The 20,885-nt window shown below is 55.5% G+C and overlaps 1 protein-coding gene across 22 annotated transcripts in view; it reads left to right on the top strand.

Annotated features, from left to right (window-relative positions):
• Positions 1-20,885, top strand: part of NFASC (neurofascin) — a 190,226-nt gene that overhangs the window by 143,008 nt on the left and 26,333 nt on the right. For 7 of the 22 annotated variants that reach the window (XM_060091072.1, XM_060091062.1, XM_060091065.1 and 4 more), the window contains 14 exons: positions 569-680; positions 975-1,141; positions 1,625-1,772; positions 3,033-3,157; positions 4,026-4,070; positions 5,317-5,418; positions 5,708-5,905; positions 6,725-6,795; positions 8,331-8,553; positions 10,530-10,645; positions 12,264-12,468; positions 13,642-13,764; positions 14,874-15,047; positions 17,449-17,463. In XM_060091072.1, coding sequence (XP_059947055.1) covers positions 569-680; positions 975-1,141; positions 1,625-1,772; positions 3,033-3,157; positions 4,026-4,070; positions 5,317-5,418; positions 5,708-5,905; positions 6,725-6,795; positions 8,331-8,553; positions 10,530-10,645; positions 12,264-12,468; positions 13,642-13,764; positions 14,874-15,047; positions 17,449-17,463 — 1,824 coding nt within the window. Of the gene's footprint in view, positions 1-568; positions 681-974; positions 1,142-1,624; positions 1,773-3,032; positions 3,158-4,025; positions 4,071-5,316; positions 5,419-5,707; positions 5,906-6,724; positions 6,796-8,330; positions 8,554-10,529; positions 11,694-12,263; positions 12,469-13,641; positions 13,765-14,873; positions 15,048-17,448; positions 17,464-20,885 lie in introns of those variants that run through there. The other 15 variants (XM_060091080.1, XM_060091071.1, XM_060091075.1 and 12 more) reach the window with 8 other exon arrangements.

The raw sequence follows: 20,885 nt of genomic DNA, 5'->3' as shown, positions 1-20,885 counted from the left end.
ATGAGGGCGGCAGGATGGGGGAAGCACGGAGACCCAGAATGACATTTGCGGGGAGGATGGAGGACTTAAAATCCATAGAGCTGGGTGTGCAGACAGAGTTCATTCCATGCGAAAAGTCAGTCTCAGTCCCCTTCCTCCCCTGATGAGAGGAGGGACCGTCTTGTCTCCTGGGTGTGTCCATGTTGACTCTCCCTGGGTTTTCCATGGTCTCGGTGGGAAATAGTCCTGAATATGTTCGTGGCATTTCCAGAGCAGGGAGAGGGCAGTGGGCAGGTGCAGCTAGGAGAAGCCTTGGGGCTGTGGAGGGGCAGGTATAGAAGCTGCTGGAAAATTGGGGGGAACCCTTTGCAAAAGCTGGACTGGATGTAGGGTAGGTGAAGGACAAATGGATAAGCTTCCTCCTTCCTCACCTAATCCTCAGAGGCTTCTTAAAGGAGGGAGGTTGATGGGGGAAAGTACACTGGTACTGAGAAAGCTGCTGTGAGGAGAAGGAACAGAGAGATAAGACTGGTCCACAAAGAGGAAGAGGAAGACTCCCCACCCAAGGTCAGTTCTCTGGGAATTGCAGACGTGCCCCCTCGGATGCTGTCGCCCCGGAACCAGCTCATCAGGGTGATCCTGTACAACCGGACGCGGCTGGACTGCCCGTTCTTTGGGTCTCCCATCCCCACACTCCGATGGTAAGTTCCAGGAGACCAGGCCTCCCCCACGGGGTCATCTGTCTCTCCTTGCTCATTCCATCTGGCCCGTGAGAGGTATTCAGCAAGTCCTGGGAGCCTTAAAGGGTTGAAGCTGGGTGGAGGTGGCAGATCAGCTGGGTCAACCCTCTTATTGTGCAAAGAAAGAAACCGAGGCCCAGAGACCTGCCAAGGCCATCCAGTGGTCGGAGGCAAGACCCACAGGGCTCGGGGCTCCTCCGCCCCCCGGGCCAGTCCTTTCTCAGTATGCTGTGTGTCCTGCTGCTCTGTTGTGAGGTTTAAGAATGGGCAAGGAAGCAACCTGGATGGTGGCAACTACCATGTCTACGAGAACGGCAGTCTGGAAATCAAGATGATCCGCAAAGAGGACCAAGGCATCTACACCTGTGTTGCCACCAACATCCTGGGCAAAGCTGAGAACCAGGTCCGCCTGGAGGTCAAAGGTAAAGGAGAGAGTTGCTAGGTAGAGGGAGGGGTGGGGAGGGCAAGGAAGCCATCTCCTCAGGGTTATCCATGTGTGTCACTCACTTGGAAAATGTGCCACACCTAATGGGACCTCCCTCCAGGTCTGTGTGTCCTCTCCGTGGAAGTTTCGTGGCCAGGGCCTCTGGCGGGCCTGGTGTTGCGAGCACTGAGTCATCACCAGCCTGGTCCAAATAGACTTAGGCAGGGACGCCTGTTACCCACACCAGCTCCCCACTACCACCCCAGAAAATACGTCCTATGTTCCTGAGCCGGAGAGAAAGGATTTGGGGATTGGCTACTGTTTGGGATCCCCCCCATACCAGGCGTCCCCTACCATTCATGGAACCGAGTCCTATTTCTGCCACTTCCGCGGTGCATCTAACCTGGAGGTCATGCATGTCACACTGTGTGGCCGCACGGGCGTGGGGTGGCAGAGACGAGCTCCAGGGGCTTCCCCACAGACCCCACCAGGATCTACCGGATGCCTGAGGACCAGGTCGCCAGAAGGGGCACCACGGTGCAGCTGGAGTGTCGCGTGAAGCACGACCCCTCCCTGAAGCTCACGGTGTACTGGCTGAAGGACGACGAGCCCCTCTACATCGGGAACAGGTTTCTGCTCCTCCCTCCTTCCTTCCTGCTGCGCCTCGGGGCGTTTTCTTTTCCCTTGCTCTTGGGGATGCATGGAAGAACACAGGGAGCCGTGTGTGTCACTGGGGAACTGCTGAGGAGGGCGTGACAGCCTCAGCGACTCCCTCCACACCAGACGAGACCCCCCTCCCACGGCAGCTTCCCCCTCTCCCCCGTCAGGGCTCTGCTTCTCTCTCCTCCTCCTCCCTCCCTCTTCTCCTCTCCTTCCCACGCCTTCCTGTCTTCACTTCTCTCCCTCTCTTCCCTCACTTCTTCTCTTGTCCTCCTCCCTTTATTTTGATCCTTTCCCTTCCTCCTTTTCACAGCCAGGACTCCCTCCCCATCCTCTCAGCCCTGCCTGCAGTGCTCCTGTTCTCCAGCAGAGGGCAGGGTTGGCCGAGCAGACTCTAACCCTCGTGGTTAATGGCGCTCTCCGCCCTTAATGCACCTGGGACCGTTTACCAGGCCCAGGCCTGCCCCATCCATCCCTCATCCCAGATTCGGATTTAATTGGAGTTGAGGGAGGGCCCAGGCATAGATAGTGTTTAAAAGTCCCCCCAGATGTTTGTAATGTGCAGCTAGGGTTAAGAACGGCTGATCCGAGCCTCCCCTCAGGACTCTTCGTCCGTCTCGGGGCAGGTTGAGCATCGGTACCAGCTGTTTCCAGTGATGATCTGGTTTTCTGCAGGGGCGTAGCCTGCGGGTGGGTGCAGGTATTCTGGCCCTCAGCCATGCTCACAGTCTGCCCTGCTCTTTGGTGCCCTCCTCCCTCTATGGGAGACCGTGCAGAGGAGCCCGGGGCATCAATCTGGGCTGAAGACAGAGCTGGAAATACGAGAAGACCTGCCTTTTGGGGGTGGGCCTAACTGTGCCCTAATCCGGGAGGGGAGCACAGCACAGGAAAGGCCCAGAGAGCAGACCCAGTGCGGGAACTGAGGACAGTGAATATGGCCCAGGGCCGCTTTGGCTCCACCTACTTTCCTGTCCCCTCCAGCAAGCACCATAAGTGCTCAAGGTGACATGAAGACCCTGCCTCTCTTGAAGCACTGAGGTGGAGCCTCACGTCCCCTAGGAGGGGCTGCGGCGGCCCAGCCCAGGCTACAGCGCCGCCTCCTCCCTTCTGACCCACTGTCCCCACTTCAGGGAGAAAGCAGCCGGGCAGTGCCCAGCACTCCTGCTGCCTGCCCCCTTCACTGTCACCCTACTCGCCTTCCTCCCAACCCCTCCCTGGTACCTTTGCAGGATGAAGAAGGAAGAGGACTCCCTGACCATCTTTGGTGTGGCCGAGCGGGACCAGGGTAGCTACACGTGCGTTGCCAGCACCGAGCTGGACCGAGACCTGGCCAAGGCCTACCTGACCGTGCTAGGTAACTGCCGCTGCCCACACTGGCGCTGATCCCCACCCCCTACTTCCCGAGGCCAGAGAAGCAGAGGACGGTTCCAAGGGCAGAGCCTGTGGTCAGCGAGCCAGCCAGGCCTGGTGATCCTCCTGCCTCCTGGTTTAAGGGTTAGGAAGCTGCTCTTTTCAGAACAAGCTGTGCTGGTTGCCTTACCTCCTGAATGGAATCATTAACTTGCCCAAATCCTCACCTGAAAGGTGCCTGAAGGAGAGAGGGAAATGGACAGGGGGTTCTCATTATGATTATTTTTACCAACTTTACAGCTAACTCTAAACCACTAAGTCAATTAAAACGATCCATCCTTGAAGCAAGACTGAACTTTGTGTTTGTCCTTCCAACACCCTCTGCTAGCCTTCCTCTCTGCACCCCTTTCCTGATGGGATTTCACAGGGTGCTGTGCATTTCAGATGATCCTGTCTTGTCCTGCCCTCGTGTCCAGGCCAGACTGTAAATACTAAGCCATCCCAGACCTGGGGACATAGCCTCTCCCGTCCGGGGAAGCAAATCACCTCCTCATCTCTGCTGTCTCCGGGCCCCCTATTGCCATAACTCTCAGTGCACTCCCGTCCCTCAGCAGTGTCCCAGGGACCCTGGGAACAGTGGGCCCAGTCACAGTCGTAGCATTGGGATAGGAAGGACCCAGGGTGTCTACCCCCAGCTGTGGAGGGAGGACAGGAAGGCCTTTGTGAGGGTGGGGTACCCTCCATGGAAGTGGGGGAGGGGTGAAGCTGTGCAGGGGCAGCTGTTCAAGCCTTGGCTGCCTATTCCCACCCTTCGAGAACACCTTTATCCCCAGATAACCTGCTAACCTGGATAACCCATCTTACCTTTGCAGCTGATCAGGCCACTCCAACTAACCGTTTGGCTGCCCTGCCCAAAGGTAATTCATACTAATCCCGGGGACCGTCGCCAAGCACTCCAGGTGTCTGGGAGGGAGGAGTCTAGGAGGAGGAAGGCGCTGCTGGACAGGAGTGCTGTGTACAGGCAAGGGGCGGCCTGCCCCGCTCCCTGCCAAATCTGACTCCTCTCAAGAGGCCCACGTCACCTACCTTATTAGCCCATCACAGCCCGACTCCCGGCTTCTTGCTCCTTTCACAGACTGAGCTCCAAAGTCCGGCTGTCGCTCCCCGCGTCGCCAGTCCCTTACCTCTGGCCATGCCTACGACTCCCTTGGGGTGGCCTGTTCTCTTCCCCCAGCTTAGCCTCTGAAGTGTATTCAGTCAGGAAACCCACTTGCTTTGAGTTATCTGTAGGCCCATCTCTTTTGCAGCCTTTCACATCTACTATACACCCATTTCCAATCTGCACACATTCGTGTGCAACACACATGAATGTGGGCTCCAGTGACTCACCTTCCAGATCCTTCCAGTAACCAGCCAAAAGGTGGAAATAGCTGGTTCAAGGAGCCAGGATAGGAGAAAAAAATCATGCCTACCCTCACCAGTCAGTGGCCAGATGGCTTTATCCCCAGGCCAGGAGGGCACTTACACACACTTAGGAAATCCAGTGAGACTGGAGCCCCAAAGAGGTGCTGCCCCCACCCTTGTTAGGGCCTCTGTCCTGTCCAGCACTGAAACTTCTAGACTGAGTCCCTGTCTCCTCCCTGGCCTGGTCCTCCGTCTTTGTCCCCTCTATTCCCTTAACTGGTCTGCCCTGCTCAGCTTTCCCAACACCCCCTGGGCTCCTGCCCCCTCAGAGCCTCGGCACACTGAGTAGAAGATAATTATGAGAAAATGAGACAAAATCCCAGACTTCTTCACCAGTTTTCCTAAAGGTTGTGAACATGGGTCTAATGCAAAGGGCAGCATTTCCCAAATGCTTGCACTCCGAGAACATCCACAGCAATGGGGTGGGTTGGTCCCAGCTCTCCCTGTGCCCTGCATTCCTTGATATTTTGGGGGGGGGGGTGGAAGTTGGCGTTCTCTCCTTGTTCTTCCTTGAACCCTGAGGGAAGGGGGCGGTCCCTGTGCTGACCCTCCGGCACAGGCTGGGGTTGGTTCCTGTGGTGGTGACCTCAGCCCGCCAGAGTCCTGTCCGTGGGACAGTGTTCAGGGCTGAGGCCAGCACAGGGATGGGCCGGCTCTAACGTTGGAGGCCTGCGTGGTGTCTTCTCCCTCTGCTGCCAGGACGGCCAGACCGACCCCGGGACCTGGAGCTCACCGACCTGGCCGAGAGGAGCGTGAGACTGACCTGGATCCCGGGGGACGATAACAACAGCCCCATCACAGGTCAGCCGGGGCCCTGCACTACTGTCCAGAAAAGAGGGACGGCAGCCCGGAAGCCAGAGGCATGGTCCTGGTTTCTGGTCCCACTTCGGCCTCACTTGACGTGTGCCCTGGCCTGTTGACAGAACGCGTGGAGGCCTTGGTTTCCCTTTTGGGTTTTGGGAAGAATACCTGTGCCTTTGTCTACCCGAGGGAGATTATAAAGACTAATGGAGACCATGAAGGAGTGCTCTTGAGAAAGAACTCACTAACTCAGCTCCCCAGACAGCCCTGTCTTCCTTTGCCCCCTCAGACTACGTTGTCCAGTTTGAAGAGGACCAGTTCCAGCCAGGGGTCTGGCATGACCATTCCAAGTTCCCAGGCAGTGTCAACTCAGCCGTCCTCCAGCTGTCCCCCTATGTCAACTACCAGTTCCGGGTCATTGCCATCAATGAGGTGGGCAGCAGCCATCCCAGCCTCCCGTCCGAGCGCTACCGAACCAGTGGAGCACGTGAGTGCTTGAGGGCTAACGGGAGGTGCTGAAGCCAGGTACCCCAAGTTCAGACTGAGTTCCCCCGGTCCCCAGCCACATGAATTTGGGCAAGTTACTTAACCTCTCCAAGGCTCAGCTTCCTCGTCTGTGAAACAGAGAATAACACCATCTCCATCATGGGGCTGTTGTGAGGATTACGTTTGAAAATGGGATTCGGGTACTTACCGTGATGTGCATATAGCAAGCACACAATAAAAGTTAACTGTTATTTTTATTATTACTAATACTATGAATAATTCTTGATGCTCTGCTTTAAAGGGAAGAGCTATGGCAAAGATTTGCAGTAGAAATATATCATCTGGGGTTGCACCAGGTTTCTTAAAACACTTGGGTAATGAAATGTTTAGATTTCTAAAATCATGCTGGTTCATTGAGGGTGGAGATGCTCCCCCAAAATGTTGAATGCCAGGGTAAACCACCAGTCTTGTATTAAACATACTTAGTGGATAATCCACAAAGGGGATAATCCACATTGAGTTGGCTGTACTGATCATCTAAAGTTTGGAAAGCCTTATGATAAATGCTGTCTTGTAAGGGATTAAAATTCAAAAGAAATTATCCCTGCTTTGGGGGGTTTAAATCTTAGCTAGGAAGGCACATCACCCATACGAGAAAGTGGCAGAGGGAGTTCAGCTGCTTACGGGACAAAGTGTGTTGAGAGATGCTGAGAAAAGACAGAGCGTAGAAGGGACCAGTCAGGCTGGGGGAGAGAGGGTGCTTACTGTGCCCTGGTAATGCACAGACTGGACTTGAACTTTGCATCCATTTGGATTCCAGCCCCTGAGTCCAACCCCTCTGATGTGAAGGGAGAGGGGACCAGAAAGAACAACATGGAGATCACGTGGACGGTAAGAGCCCCTCGCAGCCCATCCGTGATGGGCTTGCCCTTTACAACCCTGTGACTCCAAGGCCGCAGGGTGGCTCAGACTACCTGGCTGGTGCGGGGGCTACTCGTCTCTGCATTGAGCATCCAGAAACCAAACAGGAGAATGTCTAAGAGCAACATTTAAGACAGGAGACAGGAGCAGAGATGACCAAGGAACAGACTGTCAGTCTGGCAAAATCAGAGAGAGTCCTGCAGGATCAATGGGCTTCTTCAGAAGAGGGAGAAATTTAGATTAGTCTGTAGGAGAGATTTAGCCCAAACACCAGTACCTCGCTTTGGTGTGTTCTGGGGGCCCATCACTGGAGATTGCTGGGAGTGGTGGGGAGAGACCAGCCTCTGAGTGGTCCTCCAGTGCCAGCCATCTGTAAGTCCAGGATGGACAAGGTGACTCAAAAGATGTCCTCCGGGGGCTTCCCTGGTGGCGCAGTGGTTGAGAGTCCGCCTGCCGATGCAGGGGACACGGGTTCGTGCCCCGGTCCGGGAAGATCCCACATGGCGCGGAGCGGCTGGGCCCGTGAGCCATGGCCGCTGAGACTGCGTGTCCGGAGCCTGTGCTCCGCAACGGGAGAGGCCACAACAGTGAGAGGCCCGCGTACCGAAAAAAAAAAAAAAAGATGTCCTCCGGGCCAGGATTGAAAAAGCTCATCTTCACCTCGGCTCACTGACCACATTTTCCAAACCCAAACTGGGATATGTGGCCTCAAAATGGCTTTTTTCCAAACCCCTTCCAAGTCTAAGAGATGCAAATTCAGCCACTGAAATATTAACATTTTTGTGCTGTTGACGTGAGTAATGGAAACAGGGAGATAACAGAGTTTGGAATCACGACCATCCCTGTCTTCAGAGAGCCTGGTTTCACAGCAGCCTTGGCAACTGGGCTGAGCCCAGACTTAAGACACCGGGACTCGTCTTGCAGGACCTTGCAAGGGTCGGTTCTTGGTCTACGGCTCTGTATTCCAGGCTCCCGGAGGACTGCTTCCTGGACCAGGCCCCTACGGAACAAAAACAGAGTTATGCTCACTCCCAGCTCTGGCCTTTTGGGAAGGACAGGACAGACATGCAAGGATTAAGTAGGACTGAAATCTGGAATTTTGAGTTCATTGGCAGCAGGCATGCTGTGCCTGAAGCAAACTCACCCCTTTCTGACTTTGGAGCCATTATATCACTGTCCATATTTTGTTTCCTGGTTGCTCCATCACAGGAGAGAGTCCTGTCGACAATAAAGCTTTCGCTCCCTGGGCACCTGCCAGGGGGGCTGGCTGTGGAATCAGAGGGACTAGGGCTTGGGTGGCGAATCTCGACGCTGCTGGCTTCACGGGGCTCCAGGCTCCGGGGGGACTCAGAGTGGGGGCCGTGGTCTCCCCAGCTCTGCCAGGGGGCTGGCCGCTGTTGGGCAGTTTGGGGCAGGGTACCTGGCACAGAAAGGGTGCGAGCCGTGGGTGGCCTGGGCTCCTCGCCTGCACCCTCTCCACTCCTGCCATCTCTCTCCCTGCTCAGCCGATGAACGCCACCTCCGCCTTTGGCCCCAACCTGCGCTACATCGTCAAGTGGCGGCGGAGAGAGACCCGAGAGACCTGGAACAATGTCACTGTGTGGGGCTCCCGCTATGTGGTGGGGCAGACCCCTGTCTACGTGCCCTATGAGATCCGAGTCCAGGCAGAAAATGACTTTGGGAAGGGCCCTGAACCAGACACTGTCATCGGTTACTCTGGAGAAGATTGTGAGTACCCTCCCCTGTCCCCACCCAGGACCCTGATGGCTGGGCTGCACAGGCCACCCTCACAGACCAGGAACCTCAGGGTGGGTCGGGGGTCTTCCGAGAGCATCCTGGGAGGACATTCAGTTCCCAGGGAAGAGAAATCCCCTACAGTGACCTAGAGCAGACAGGCCCCAGGTGATGCCGGGAGCAGAGATGGTATCATCCGAACACTAGTTAGTATTCTTGTTAGTCACCTAGTCCAATACTCTCACTTTATCAACATGAAAACTGAGGCCCTGCAAGGGAAACCCCTGCCAATATTGCACAATAGCAAATGTCAGGCTTGAAAATAGAACCCAGGCCTTCTGATCTACCTTACTGCCAGGGCTTGCTAGTACCACGGACCGTCCGTCCCAACAGGCCATAATTAGACACCTCCACCAGAAGCAGGGCCACAGGCCAGACTCCTCCTGGGCTCCCCAGGGGAATCCTTGAGGAAGCAAGGTCCACAGAGCCCCAGACTGGAATGCTCCAGACCAGGCACTGCAACATTCCCAGTGTTGCTCTTAGCCCTTGGAATTGAACATAAAAAGAGAAGTTCTTTGGAGGCTGTCACTGGGTAAATCAACACAATTCTGGGCATATATGTAGAAGTATGTGCCTGGTTTTCCAGATGGTGGTAGCCTCTCTGCCCCCCGCACATCAATCCTGTAGGCTTTTGAGCAAGGCAGGAGGGTTGGTGATGCCCCTCCTGGTCAGGGAAATCCATGTCCTGGTGTGTTTGGGTCTGATCCAAGAAGAAATCATGTAGGTGGGTGAGGTGACCAGAAGGAAGGGAGGAGCAGGGTCACAGGGGCCAAGGCCGGGGTCAGGAGCAGGGCCAGCGGGGTTCATAACGGCGAGACGGGAGCAAGTGAGGGTTGGGCCCTTCGCTGGAAGTATGTATTGGACCCACTTGGGAGATAAGTAGAGGGGATCAGCAGGCCCTCCGTCCGTCCCACTGCTCATCTCCATGGTGGCAGACACTTCCGGACAGAAGACAGTAGGGACTACTGGAGGGTAAGTATGGAAGAGGGAGCATCTAGCCATGGACTTCACGGACCACCTCACGGTTTCCATCGCATCCGTGTACCCCTGCGGCAGGTGCTTTAGAGAGGGTGGGGCACAACTGCTTTTGCAGCAGAGTAGAGAAAACGGGGGCGAGAACCAGTATGGGGGAGGGAGGAGTGGCCCTCCCTTTGCAAGTAGTCACAGGATCAGAATCTTTTCCTGAACTTGGTTAGGGTGTCTTTAGTCTGTAGGTAACGTTCCCTGCAGGGCCCTGGCAGGAAATAAATGCCACTCAGCGGGGACTATTTCTAATGTGAGGACAGAGTTAAGAGGGACAACAGCAAGGTACAGCAAACCAGCTGGAGAGCCAGCGACAGCAGGATGCTGTTATACCACTCGAGCCCTGAGGGGCTGGCGGCGGGCGAGTCACCATGGCCAGCGAGGGCTGCCCTTGTGTAGAAGAGTGCACTATTGCCATCCTGCCTCCCCGCAAAGAGGCAGCCAGGGGAATAGATACCATCTTCCCTCTCCTGCCCTGGGAGCTCCTGTCGCTACCGCCTGTTGGGCAGACCCATCTGGAAGCCTGAGAACAGGGGAGCCCCGCTGACATTGTCCAGAGAGGACAAGCCTCCCGGGACCCGAGGCAGGGTGGGGAAGGGTGGCCAATGGGATGGAGGGGCAGAGACTCTGTGTGACGGTTGCACATAATTGCCCTCTAAACGTGTAGGCAGAGCCCTCCACCTGTGAGGCCGCCCTTTTGTCTTGAGCCTCCCCACACTCTTCCAAGTCCAGGCTGGTGGAGGAGGCATGGCCCCTGCCCTCAGGGAGTACCCAGTGTCCAGAGTGGGCCGGAGGTGCAGGCCAGCAGAGAACAAGTCAGAGGGGACTCTCGAGTCGGGGGCCCAGCCCCGCCTGCGTAACCAGCTCTCTGTCCCAACACATTGCAGATCCCAGGGCTGCACCCACTGATGTTAAAATCCGAGTCCTGAACAGCACAGCCATCAGCCTTCAGTGGAACCGCGTCTACTCCGACACGGTCCAGGGCCAGCTCAGAGAGTACCGAGTGAGGAAGCCAGCTCCAAGCCCTGTCTAACCACCCAGCTCGCTAACCAGGGCGAGGGGGTAGCAGATGCGGGCCGTAAGATATTTGGAAGGGGTCCCTTGGGATAGCTGTTGGATCCACAGTTGGTTCAAGAAGATGATGTCTAGGGTTAGCTGTTCAAAAATATACCCAGAAAAAATATATATACACCCAGATGTATCCTGCACCGGGTATGCTGAGAGATTCTGCTCAGCAGAAAATCATGTGAAGGGTGTTGGGTTTGGGTTGACCATACATAGCACATTATGCTTGTAATACATGTGTGTGGACACACATGTATCTTCAGAAGCAGTCTTGAGGCACCGCTGAGCTACACCCCTCCCCTCTCCTAATGGCCCCCGCTGGGCTGCTTGCCTCTCCCAGTCTGATTTCATGAAGCCCCAACTAACCAGAAGAGCCACTAGAAGGGTACAAACCCTTCCCTGTTGTCACAGCCAACTCCAATTATCAAGGCCCTTGGCTTCCCCTGGCCACCTCTTCCATCCCTGACATCTCTCTCTTTGAAAGGGAAGGGAGAGAAAACCCAGGGTAGGCAAGGCTCTCCCTGATGAGTAGCTCTTTTTAAAAAGTTCCTGGGGAGGCTGTAGCCCTGGGGTAACACAGGCTTAGGGGTCATCAAGAGTTGGCTGATGGACAGTTGGGGGCACACAGAGGGAGCCAGTCTCTTCTTGGGAAATGGATTTGGTAGGTAGGGGAAGGAAGGCAAGGTGATATATATGCTTAAATCTTCCCCAACTTGCACTCTTAACCTACTTGCCTAGAGATTTTTTTTGGCTAAAGCTCCCTTTGGGTCCCCCTCTTAAGTCTGGACTTCCTCCTTACCTTGCCTTTGGAGGCCCCGGGTGATGCTCGTGTGACAGCTGACCTGGGGCGTCTCCTCCACCGCTCATCAGACCCCATGTCTCAGACTCTCTCGACTGTACCTGTGACACTACCGCCTTGCACAGGCCGTCCCATCCCATCCAAGCTCTTGCCACCCCACAGCCTGGTCTCCCATTGGCTTGGCCATGTCACTATCCTAAAGGTCTTTAAACAGTATTAAAAAGAACCATTGGACTTCAATGGATTAAATCAACCCTTTCTTATATTCAGACTTCCGGGGGTAACCTGCTGCTTTTCAACTCCTGCCCGCTGCCAATCTAAACCATACTAAATCTAACTCAAGGTGATGCGGCCTTTGAGCACAGAAAAGAGCTTTCCGTGCCTGGACCCTTGGCTCAAATCTGTGGTTCTGGCACGGACTCCCTGAGCAACCTATCCCCAGCTTGGAAAGAAGTCTCAAGACGGAGCCGCTCAGCTGTAAGTTTGGCTGACTTGCCTGTTCCCCAGAGAGGCGACATGGCTCAGAAAATGATTGAAACCAAAAACTCTTATTTTGTTTGACATCAGTTCCCACTCGCTAGTGGCTAACGAATGGGGACTGTCAGGACACCCCCAGCCCTCCGTGGGCCTGACGAGGTCGTTGGGGATTTGGAGCCTGTGGCCAGCAAAGGGAACACCGGTCACCACGAGCGCCACCACTAACAACTAACCTGGCTCTGCCTGGCCGAACCCTTACTGGCCTGCCTCTGTCCTGAAGGCCTACTACTGGAGGGAGAGCAGCTTGCTGAAGAGCCTGTGGGTGTCTCAGAAGAGGCAGCAAGCCGGCTTCCCCGGCGACCGCCTCCGTGGCGTGGTGTCCCGCCTCTTCCCCTACAGTAACTACAAGCTGGAGATGGTTGTGGTCAATGGGCGAGGCGATGGGCCTCGCAGTGAAACCAAGGAGTTCACCACCCCGGAAGGAGGTAGGTCCGGCCGCAGCTCCCTGGGTAGGGCAGGTCGAGGGTGGCGCGGCCAGGTGCCCCTCAGCGGCTCCAGCGTGGCTCGGCCTGGACCACACAAATTGACCTCTGCCTGACCTCAAGAAGGGATGACCTGCGAGCTGAGCAGCGCCGCCGTGCTCATGGAGCACCGTCACCAAGGCGGTCGCCCTGACGGGAGATTGTACGTCAAGACGAGACTGTGCTGGCTGCTGCCATGATTCCAGACGGGATGTGCACACGGACTCCCGAGGGCACTGCGGGAGGCGGGGCTGCCTGCCTACCACCTCCTGAGGGAGCTCAGGCACCTTGACCCCAAGAGGCACCTGGTTGGTTTACCATACCCGAGGACCTTCACTCTTGTTACACCACTATAGTCAAGAGACGGCCCTGCAGTGGGCGCCCCGGTCCTGGGAGGCAGACACCTGCCGAGGTCCCGGCGCATCTCCTCTTCCTGCCAGCCCTCTTGAACCAGCTGGGCAGTGGCTTTGCCCTCTTCTGTTTCTCCTTTCTCCCTTCTTAACTATTATTTTCCCCATTCTTCTTCTCTTCCTCCTTTGTCCTCTCCTCTGTTCTCCCCTCTTGTTTCTTTATTCCTGTCTCCCCTCCTCGTCTGGTTTTCATCACCAGCCTCTCCCCATTGCTCATGCTCTTGGCACCATCCACATGTTCCATCATGGGTTTCTCTCTCTTCACCCCTGAACCCGGCATTCTCAGCCCAGAGGCCAGGGCCTGATGCTTGGACCCAGCGGTGAGAATCCTTGTCTGAGGATTGGGAACTGCAGCCTCTATTACCAAACGGCTAAAACCGGTTCCCTGCCTGCGAATGACTGCCCAACTTGGGGGTTTCTTTGCAGGATCAGAGCCTAACATGTGTTGAATCCAGGGTAGTTGCTAAAGGAGAACTTGACTGACTTCTTCCCCGTGTAAACCGAGTCTGAGCCGTGCTTGTCCTAGATCTGGGGAAACGCCATCCTGGATGGGGCGATGGGCGCTGGCCACCTCGTAGTTCTCTGGGTTCTGGCTTAACAGTGATCCAGCACGGGGGTTGCCCAGAAGTCAATGCCTTCATACTTGTGCTTTGTTTTTTGTGTTTTCTTCATCTTGCCCGCCCCTCTTCTCTCCCCCATCTCCCCCACTCTCTCCTCCTTCCCCAAGTACCCAGTGCCCCCAGGCGTTTCCGAGTCCGGCAGCCCAACCTGGAGACAATCAACCTGGAATGGGATCATCCAGAACACCCCAATGGGATCCTGATTGGATATACTCTCAAATACGTGGCCTGTACGTTCTGCCCTCTTAATCTTGGATAACCTGAGAATCAGAAACCCCATTCTCAACACTTTTCCTAAGGAATCAAGGTAGAAAGCCTATGGGTACAGAGGTCATTGTGGAGGGATAGAGGGGCCAGGGGAAAAGTTTCCTGTAGGGTTAGGGGAGGCAAGTGAGACCCAATCCCTGCTCTTCTGACACACCTCCTCCTGCAGGGAGCTTCCAGTCGGCCCGGTGAGACAAAGGGGACTTCTGGTTTGATGAGGGATTCAACCCCTGCCCTCAGGAATCTTAGAGTCTCTAACACCTACAAGTCTAGGAGAGAAGTTTCCTTACCTGATGGACCTTCCATCCGATGGGGCAGATAGTACGTGCTTAGGAATCCACACGACACCGACACTTGGGGACACCTTAATAAGATGCCATTTATGGTAAGGCAGCTGTATGTAGAGCTGCCATGGAATTTGGAGTGGCTCAGTCAGGAGCCTGGGTCTGGACGACCTCACCTAAAGAGTTCAGCCTCACCAGGCAGGGACAGGAGCGTCATTCATTTGAAAAACTTAAGTCTTCTAAAGTGGGTGACGTTGTGCCTCAGTGTGAAGCTCAAAGGACAGGTATTGTGCTGTTAAGGATTTTAATAGCCAACTGGGTGCTTGTATGTGGTTCTGAATCCATCTCTGGACCTGACCTTCCCCCTTTGAGGTATTTGACAAAGGAGGCCTTTTACAAAGGAGGCATTAACAACGAAAAGCTCTAATGGTTTTGCCCTAGTTCTGTTTGAAAGGAAAAAAGGAACTTCAAGTTCTGTCCTTGTTGAAAAGGCTTGAGGATTAAAAATTGAATCTTTCAGAATCAGCCACATAACTTTGCACTGAGCTGGCGTAATGAGATCAGTGAAAAAGTGTTACCCTGGTGCGTCATCAAAAAGCCGGAAAGGAGTTCTTGCACAGCCGTCAGCCTTTGAATCATCTCCCTCCCCTGAGTCCTTAAGATCACGGGCAGGTTCCACGGGTTCCCTTCCCAGCAGAGTCGGGAAGGCTTCGTCCTTCCAGCTGCAGATTGTATAACCCATCATGGTCAATGTTGCTAAAGTTCAATTCCACTTACCTGTCTCTCCCCAGTTAATGGAACCAAAGTAGGAAAGCAGATAGTGGAAAACTTCTCTCCCAATCAGACCAAGTTCACGATGCAAAGAGCAGACCCCGTGTCGCGCTACCGCTTTTCCCTCAGTGCCAGGACGCAGGTGGGCTCTGGGGAAGCAGTCACAGAGGAATCACCAGCACCCCCGAATGAAGGTAGGTGCACTGCGGCAGCCTCGGGGCGAATGGTGCCGGGGAATTCGGATGCCTAGAGGCCGCCCGGCCTCCTGGGATGGAGAGGCTGAAGGCCCTGGAACCCTCCAGAGGAGGGAGCCACGCTGTGTGCCGAGAGGTAGGTACCGGCGATGGATCTGGAAAACACATCTTCTTACTGTTGCAGTCAGACCTGGATCCCCACTTGGCCTTGACTTGCTCAGCTACTTAACATCTGTCATCTTTCCTTGTGGTGGGGGGATAGGGAAGAGAGTGTGAATCGTAGCTGAGTTGAGGGGCTGAGAGAAAGCGTGCTGGAAGTCACTGTGCTCACAAACTCCAAAGAGCAGTGACGATGCTCGCCTAGTGAGGGAGGCGGCAGTGCTATGGAGACCGCCCCGTGAGCGCTCTGGGGGCGCCCCTTCTTCTCTCGAGGACGCGTGACGCCCAGGAGAGAGGGGGACAGCTGTGACTGAGGCTAATTGCCGGGATCATGAGTAGAGCAGGAGGTGTCGTCCCTCCTTGCAGCCTGAACTGAGGGAGTTGTCAGGCTGAGGAGAGGAAAGGGGGTTTGGAAACAGCCATTTGCCAAACCAGCTCCACAGAGAGAGCCCATGAGTTCCTCTCCTGGGTTCTGGCACCTAGTAGCGTCGCACCCCGCCCCAGAGCTGCACCTGCCTGAGAACTCCACTAGAGGGGGCTCCAGGCCCATCTGCACACGTTCTGGCTTCCAGGAACCTCTGGGGCAGGCGAGCCACTAGAAGCCTGGATACTGGCAGATCCCCTATGACAGCGGGTGGAGGCTCCGCCTCTCCAGAGGTACCACGGTCTCTGCAAAGGGCATTTCTTGAGCACCCACAACATGAGGTGCCAGACGCTGTACCCAAAACGAGGGATATAAAGCTAATAAGCTCACACAGTCTAGAAGGAGGGACATCCACAGGAATATCTAATTGTAATTCACCATGAGCTGTGTATGTTTAGATGGCAGAAGTGCAGTGGCTGTGCAGGGGAGGGGGGTTGATTCTACAAGGGAAGACTTCAAAGGAGGGGTGATGTGATTAGGAATCCTTGAAGCTGACAACAGGTTATCCTGTCTAGTGCTTTCCCCAGAAGGCTGAGGTCCGGTGGCCTGACCCTGGCCTGACTGGACCTCCTGAGCACCCGTACCCCCAACCCAGGAGAGGAGCAGTGCTTCCAGGCCCTGCTGCCTTACCCCAGGCTCCCAGTGCGGCTTCATGAGCAGCCCTGCATCCCTCCCCAGGCCCCACCTCCCTGGCCAGCAGGCCAGCACTGAAGCGGAGAGGAGAGGGGGCAGGCAGAATGTCGAGAAAGGCTGACAGTGCTTTGTCTCTACCTCTCTGCTCTTGTAACCCAGGAGTGAGCTACACAATAAGCTCCCCTCCTAGTGTACCCTTCCAATCTCCTGGGGACTTGGGCAATTTATTAGGGCTGGGGGACTTCGAGTAAGTGGTTAATATATGCCTATTACCAAAGGCCAGGCCAGGGATGATGCACTTTCTTGATTACTTAATTCTGTAAGGAGATACATACAGAGAGCCTCTTCTCCCTCCCCATCTCCCCCCCCCATTACAGAACATCAGATAAACAAAACCCCGTTGCCCAGCCCCAGTGACCACCTCAGGGAAGGATCTTCAGCTCCAGGGGACAAGAGAACAAAGAGAGACTTCCTTCTCAACCTAGGGGTTTGCGGCAAATTCAGGAATTCCTTTTAGGGCTCTCAGTCCCCAGTTGAGTTTCTTCATACAATACAACGGAGCAGCAGGACAGTGTCTCCGGGCTCCAGTCCATCACATGCCCCAGCCTTCCCAGGCTGAGCTGGTGTGGGGAGCGTTCAGCCAAATGCGCTCCCCCTCACCCCTACCCCCCACCCCAGCACTATTCAACGCCTGCCCCTGGGGATGAAGGAACCATGCTTTTGACAGGCGTTGATGTCCTCCTAAACGACCTGTACCTTATGCCTTCAATTCCTGGCGTCACTGAGGGTTACCCAGACTCCTTCACCCCAGCCCAGCTAGGAAAGGACACACCCTCCGAGAAAGACCTGGGAACAGAGCACTTGAGGTGGACTGCTTCTGCTCCCACCTCGTAGACGTCCTTGAGTAGACGCAGAAGCGAGTATATTAGAGAGGTTTCCAAGACCCAGGAAAGTTTTCCGTAGGAACGTGTCAGACCCCAGTGGAGTTGAACATGATCCCCAAACACCAGGTGGCATCCTCAGGGCCGTGACCAGCACTTGGCCACACCGTCTGGGTCAGATTTGAGCCAGAACCTTCTCTGTCCTGTGATTGCTTGTCTTGTGGTTTCACCTGTGCTGTTTTCTCTTCCCTCTCGTTCTTTCGCCCTCACCCTCTCTGGCTATCTTGGGCGCTGTGTTCTGAAGCTGCTCCAACCGCAGGTACCGTACCAGCAGCAGAGGTAATGGGCATGGCATGGGGCAATTCAGGTGGAGTCCGGCCCAGCCAGAGCAGAGAAGGAGGGAGAGGCTTGGGGTGAAAGCATGCTCCGGACTCACCCTTTCAAGTGGTTGGGAAGCCAGACTCTCCAGGAGGATGTATGTGGAGGATGGGACCAGAGGAGATCAAACACATTCTCCTCCCTTTGCTAGAGAAGGAGGTTGGCTTAGAAGGGGCCCCACATGCATAGGCTGCAGACCTGTTCTCTGGAGCTGCAGCTTTCTCTGAAGCGGTGATTACTTCCCCTGAGCCACCTGGGGCCTTGCCCAGGCTTGACATCTCAGAGCACAGAGAAAGGGTCCACAGCCTTTGGGTGGCCAGCTGTGCCCTAGAAGGAGTGGGGGCAGCTGGCTCCCGTCTCCTGGTCAGGCTGCCATCCCCTGAAAGGGTGGCCTGTGGGTGAGCACACCGTGCATGCTGGCCTTGCATGCTGCATGGGGCCTGGCACCAGCTCTGCCATCCACCATGGCTTCTACTCAGTGAGAACGAGCCTGCATGTTCCAGGATGGGGCCAGGTGCCCCAGGACCTGGAGTCTCAGTGGACGCCATGCACTGATTGCCCACTCATCCCTCAGAAACCCAGCTTCTCAGAGTCTTGGGTGTTAAGAACAGTCTCCACTCTTGGGGTCTGGGAAGTGGACGCACAGTGAGGAGCTGGGCAGGCAAGTCTGGAGCAGGAGGTGACCTGCTAGCCAAGGTCCTTGTCTCAAGTCCTCCTGTTGTGGGTTTGAGGAACATCACCACCGAAGGCCGGTCCTCAAGCTGGAGGAACTAGGCAGGGGCCCCAGGGTGCCTTCTGCTGCCCTCCTTTGAGGCAGAACCAAGGCTATAGGGCAAGGGTTTGCCAGAGCCTTCTCAGGCTCTAGGTAGCAGGGAGAGCCGAGAGCCAGGTGAGGAACTGGAGGGTTGGCTTAGGAAGAGGCCGCCACCTTACCCGGTTTGGTTCCCCTCCACCTTCACTCATTTACCTCCCCCTGCTCCGCCATTTTAGGTTGATTCTGTTTCTGTTGCGCACCCTGCTTCCTTGGTTTGCGTTTGCTCCACCAGTCGGATCTGGGTGGTGCACTGCCATCATCCTTCCCACGCCCAGTCCTCTCCATCCCCCCGCCCCCAAATAACCCAGGCCTGCAGGGGCCAGTGCCTCCCCACCTCTGCTGGGATGTGAGGCAGAGAGGTGTCCTGGGCCTGGAGACCGGGAGAAAGCCATCCTTGCAGTCTGGGAGTGGCCCTAACTTCCTGATTCAAGATTGCATAAGGGTTTCCCCTGGGACTATTATAGCAGGTGCTCAGGGCAGCCGAAGCGACTTAGTGGAGATGGAAGGGGAGATGCAGGGAGGGTACCACGTGAATCACCTAGAAGCTCTTTGGTCAGGCAGTTTGCAGTCCACCTTCCCCATCTGGCACCCAGGACCCAAAGCAAGTGGATCTGGTTGCGGGGAGTATGCTTTGCTCAGTGGGCATCCATGCCAGTCTGTGCTGCCCCTCTCGTGTGTGGCAGGTGTGAGGGGGATGGATGTAATTCCAAACACCCCACTTCCTACTTCTCGTTTAGGAAAGATCCAAGCTCACCCTGGTGTGCAGAGGGTGCCAGGGCCTCTGTCCATCGGTCAGATGTGTTTCCTAGGCTCCAGCTTCCATGTGACATGGTGGTAGAGGCACAACGCGCATCTTGGTAGATGAGCTGTGCTGGTAACATCAGCTGTTCCCAGCCTTAAATGCGTAAGAACCTCCTGCACAATCTGCAGGTGTGAAGTGATGGCGCTCAGGTTCTATACTGGTGACGTGGGCCTGGAGTCCAGCCCACTGCTCCCTTCCCTCTCATCTTCTCCAAACGTGGGCATTTCCCCCCACACACACTGATCTGTTCCTATCTCACCCGGTAAAGATAATCCCTCTCATGTACCCATATCTGCAGTCTCTTAGGGTTGCTGCCCATCTGTCCTGGCCATCTGTGGTTTGGCCAGGGTAGTCCGTGCACCAGGTGGACATGTTTGGCCTGAACCCTCCACCTTGGAATGTCAGGAAACTGCTGTCCTTGTCTTTGACTCGGCTCAGATCTGCCAGTGTTTGGTGGGCAGCTCCAGGGCAGGTTCTGGGCAACGAAAAATGAATGAGAGACATGTCTTAATTTTCTCCATCTCCTGCGTGGTGTCGCCCAAAACTCTGGTGGAAAACCTTTGGCCATAGCTGGGGTGCCTTCCAGTGTGCATTAGGTAACCCATTACGTTGACTCTGCCTTCAGGTAGGGGTCCTGTGCTTCCAGCTCCAGGCCCACTGTGGCTCCCCATTACTCTCGGTCGCCAGGCTGGTGGTCTCCACTGGGCAGTGACCAGGGTGGTTCTCCAGCCCATAGTTCCTGCTGTGGCTGAAGATGACACCCTAGCCCAGCAACGAGTCTGTCCAGCCTGTGGGCCACTCTGACTATAAGCCCCGCTTCTGGGCCGTATTGCCCGTTTATCTGCTACCCCCACCCCACCCCAGGGGTTGAAATCATCTGAATCCCCGTAGACCTGAGCGCTGGACAGTTTCCCATGGAAAACCTGCCCTCCTCTCCCACCTATAACAACTCACTCACCTGACTCCTTGGTCCCTTCCCTCAGAGCCTTGCCTTCTGGCCTCTGCCCTCCCAGTGTCTCTGGCCCTGTCCAACCCTGGGACACTAGACACAGCTAATGAGTAGGCCAGAGAGGATGCTGATTTACCAGCTGTGACCTCAGCCAACCAAGGTGTCTTCTCCACTGTGCCTCCAGTGCTGAGGACCCTCTGGGAGGACGCCTGGGAAGTGCCTCCTTTCCTCCCACTCCCTTCTGGTCCCCTCTCGCTAATACCTGATTGTTGCTGCTGAGCTGAAGGATAAGCATCTAGGTAGCCATCATCAAAGAAAACCCTTCCTCCTGTCACACTTGGCAGAGGGAGGGGAGGAGAGTGTGGAAGCATCCTCAGTCATTGCTCATTCTTGTCTCTGCCCAGCAGGGCCCAGGAAGAAACTCGCTCTAGCCTAGCCTGTCTCAGCATCTCTGTTTCTAGGGCTTCTTGCTGGAGCGCCCAGGGAAGCGTGTGGGCCTGGCTGTAGGCCCTGTGTGAGCATGAGCGTGTGTACCTGCTTGTATGAGGACCAGGGCCCACTTGAGAGTGTGAATAGCTTCCGGGGGCTGGGAAATGCAGCACCACTGTGCACATAAGAAGGGAAGCCCGCGTCTCTGCACTGCACAGAGTGGGATGATTTAACTTTAAAGGCATTTTCAGTTTTTTGATGATGCCTTTTAAACAGTCATAGCAAAGGGGAACCTTGTAAACATTGCTCTTGCTAGAAATTATTAGAAAATACACTAGTGAGGGCTTCCCTGGTGGCACAGTGGTTGGG

Source organism: Mesoplodon densirostris, chromosome 2 (genome assembly GCF_025265405.1).
Source record: "Mesoplodon densirostris isolate mMesDen1 chromosome 2, mMesDen1 primary haplotype, whole genome shotgun sequence".
Taxonomy (NCBI): domain Eukaryota; kingdom Metazoa; phylum Chordata; class Mammalia; order Artiodactyla; family Ziphiidae; genus Mesoplodon; species Mesoplodon densirostris.
Note: the sequence above shows the minus strand (reverse complement) of the source record. Positions and strands in the feature narration are given on the sequence as shown.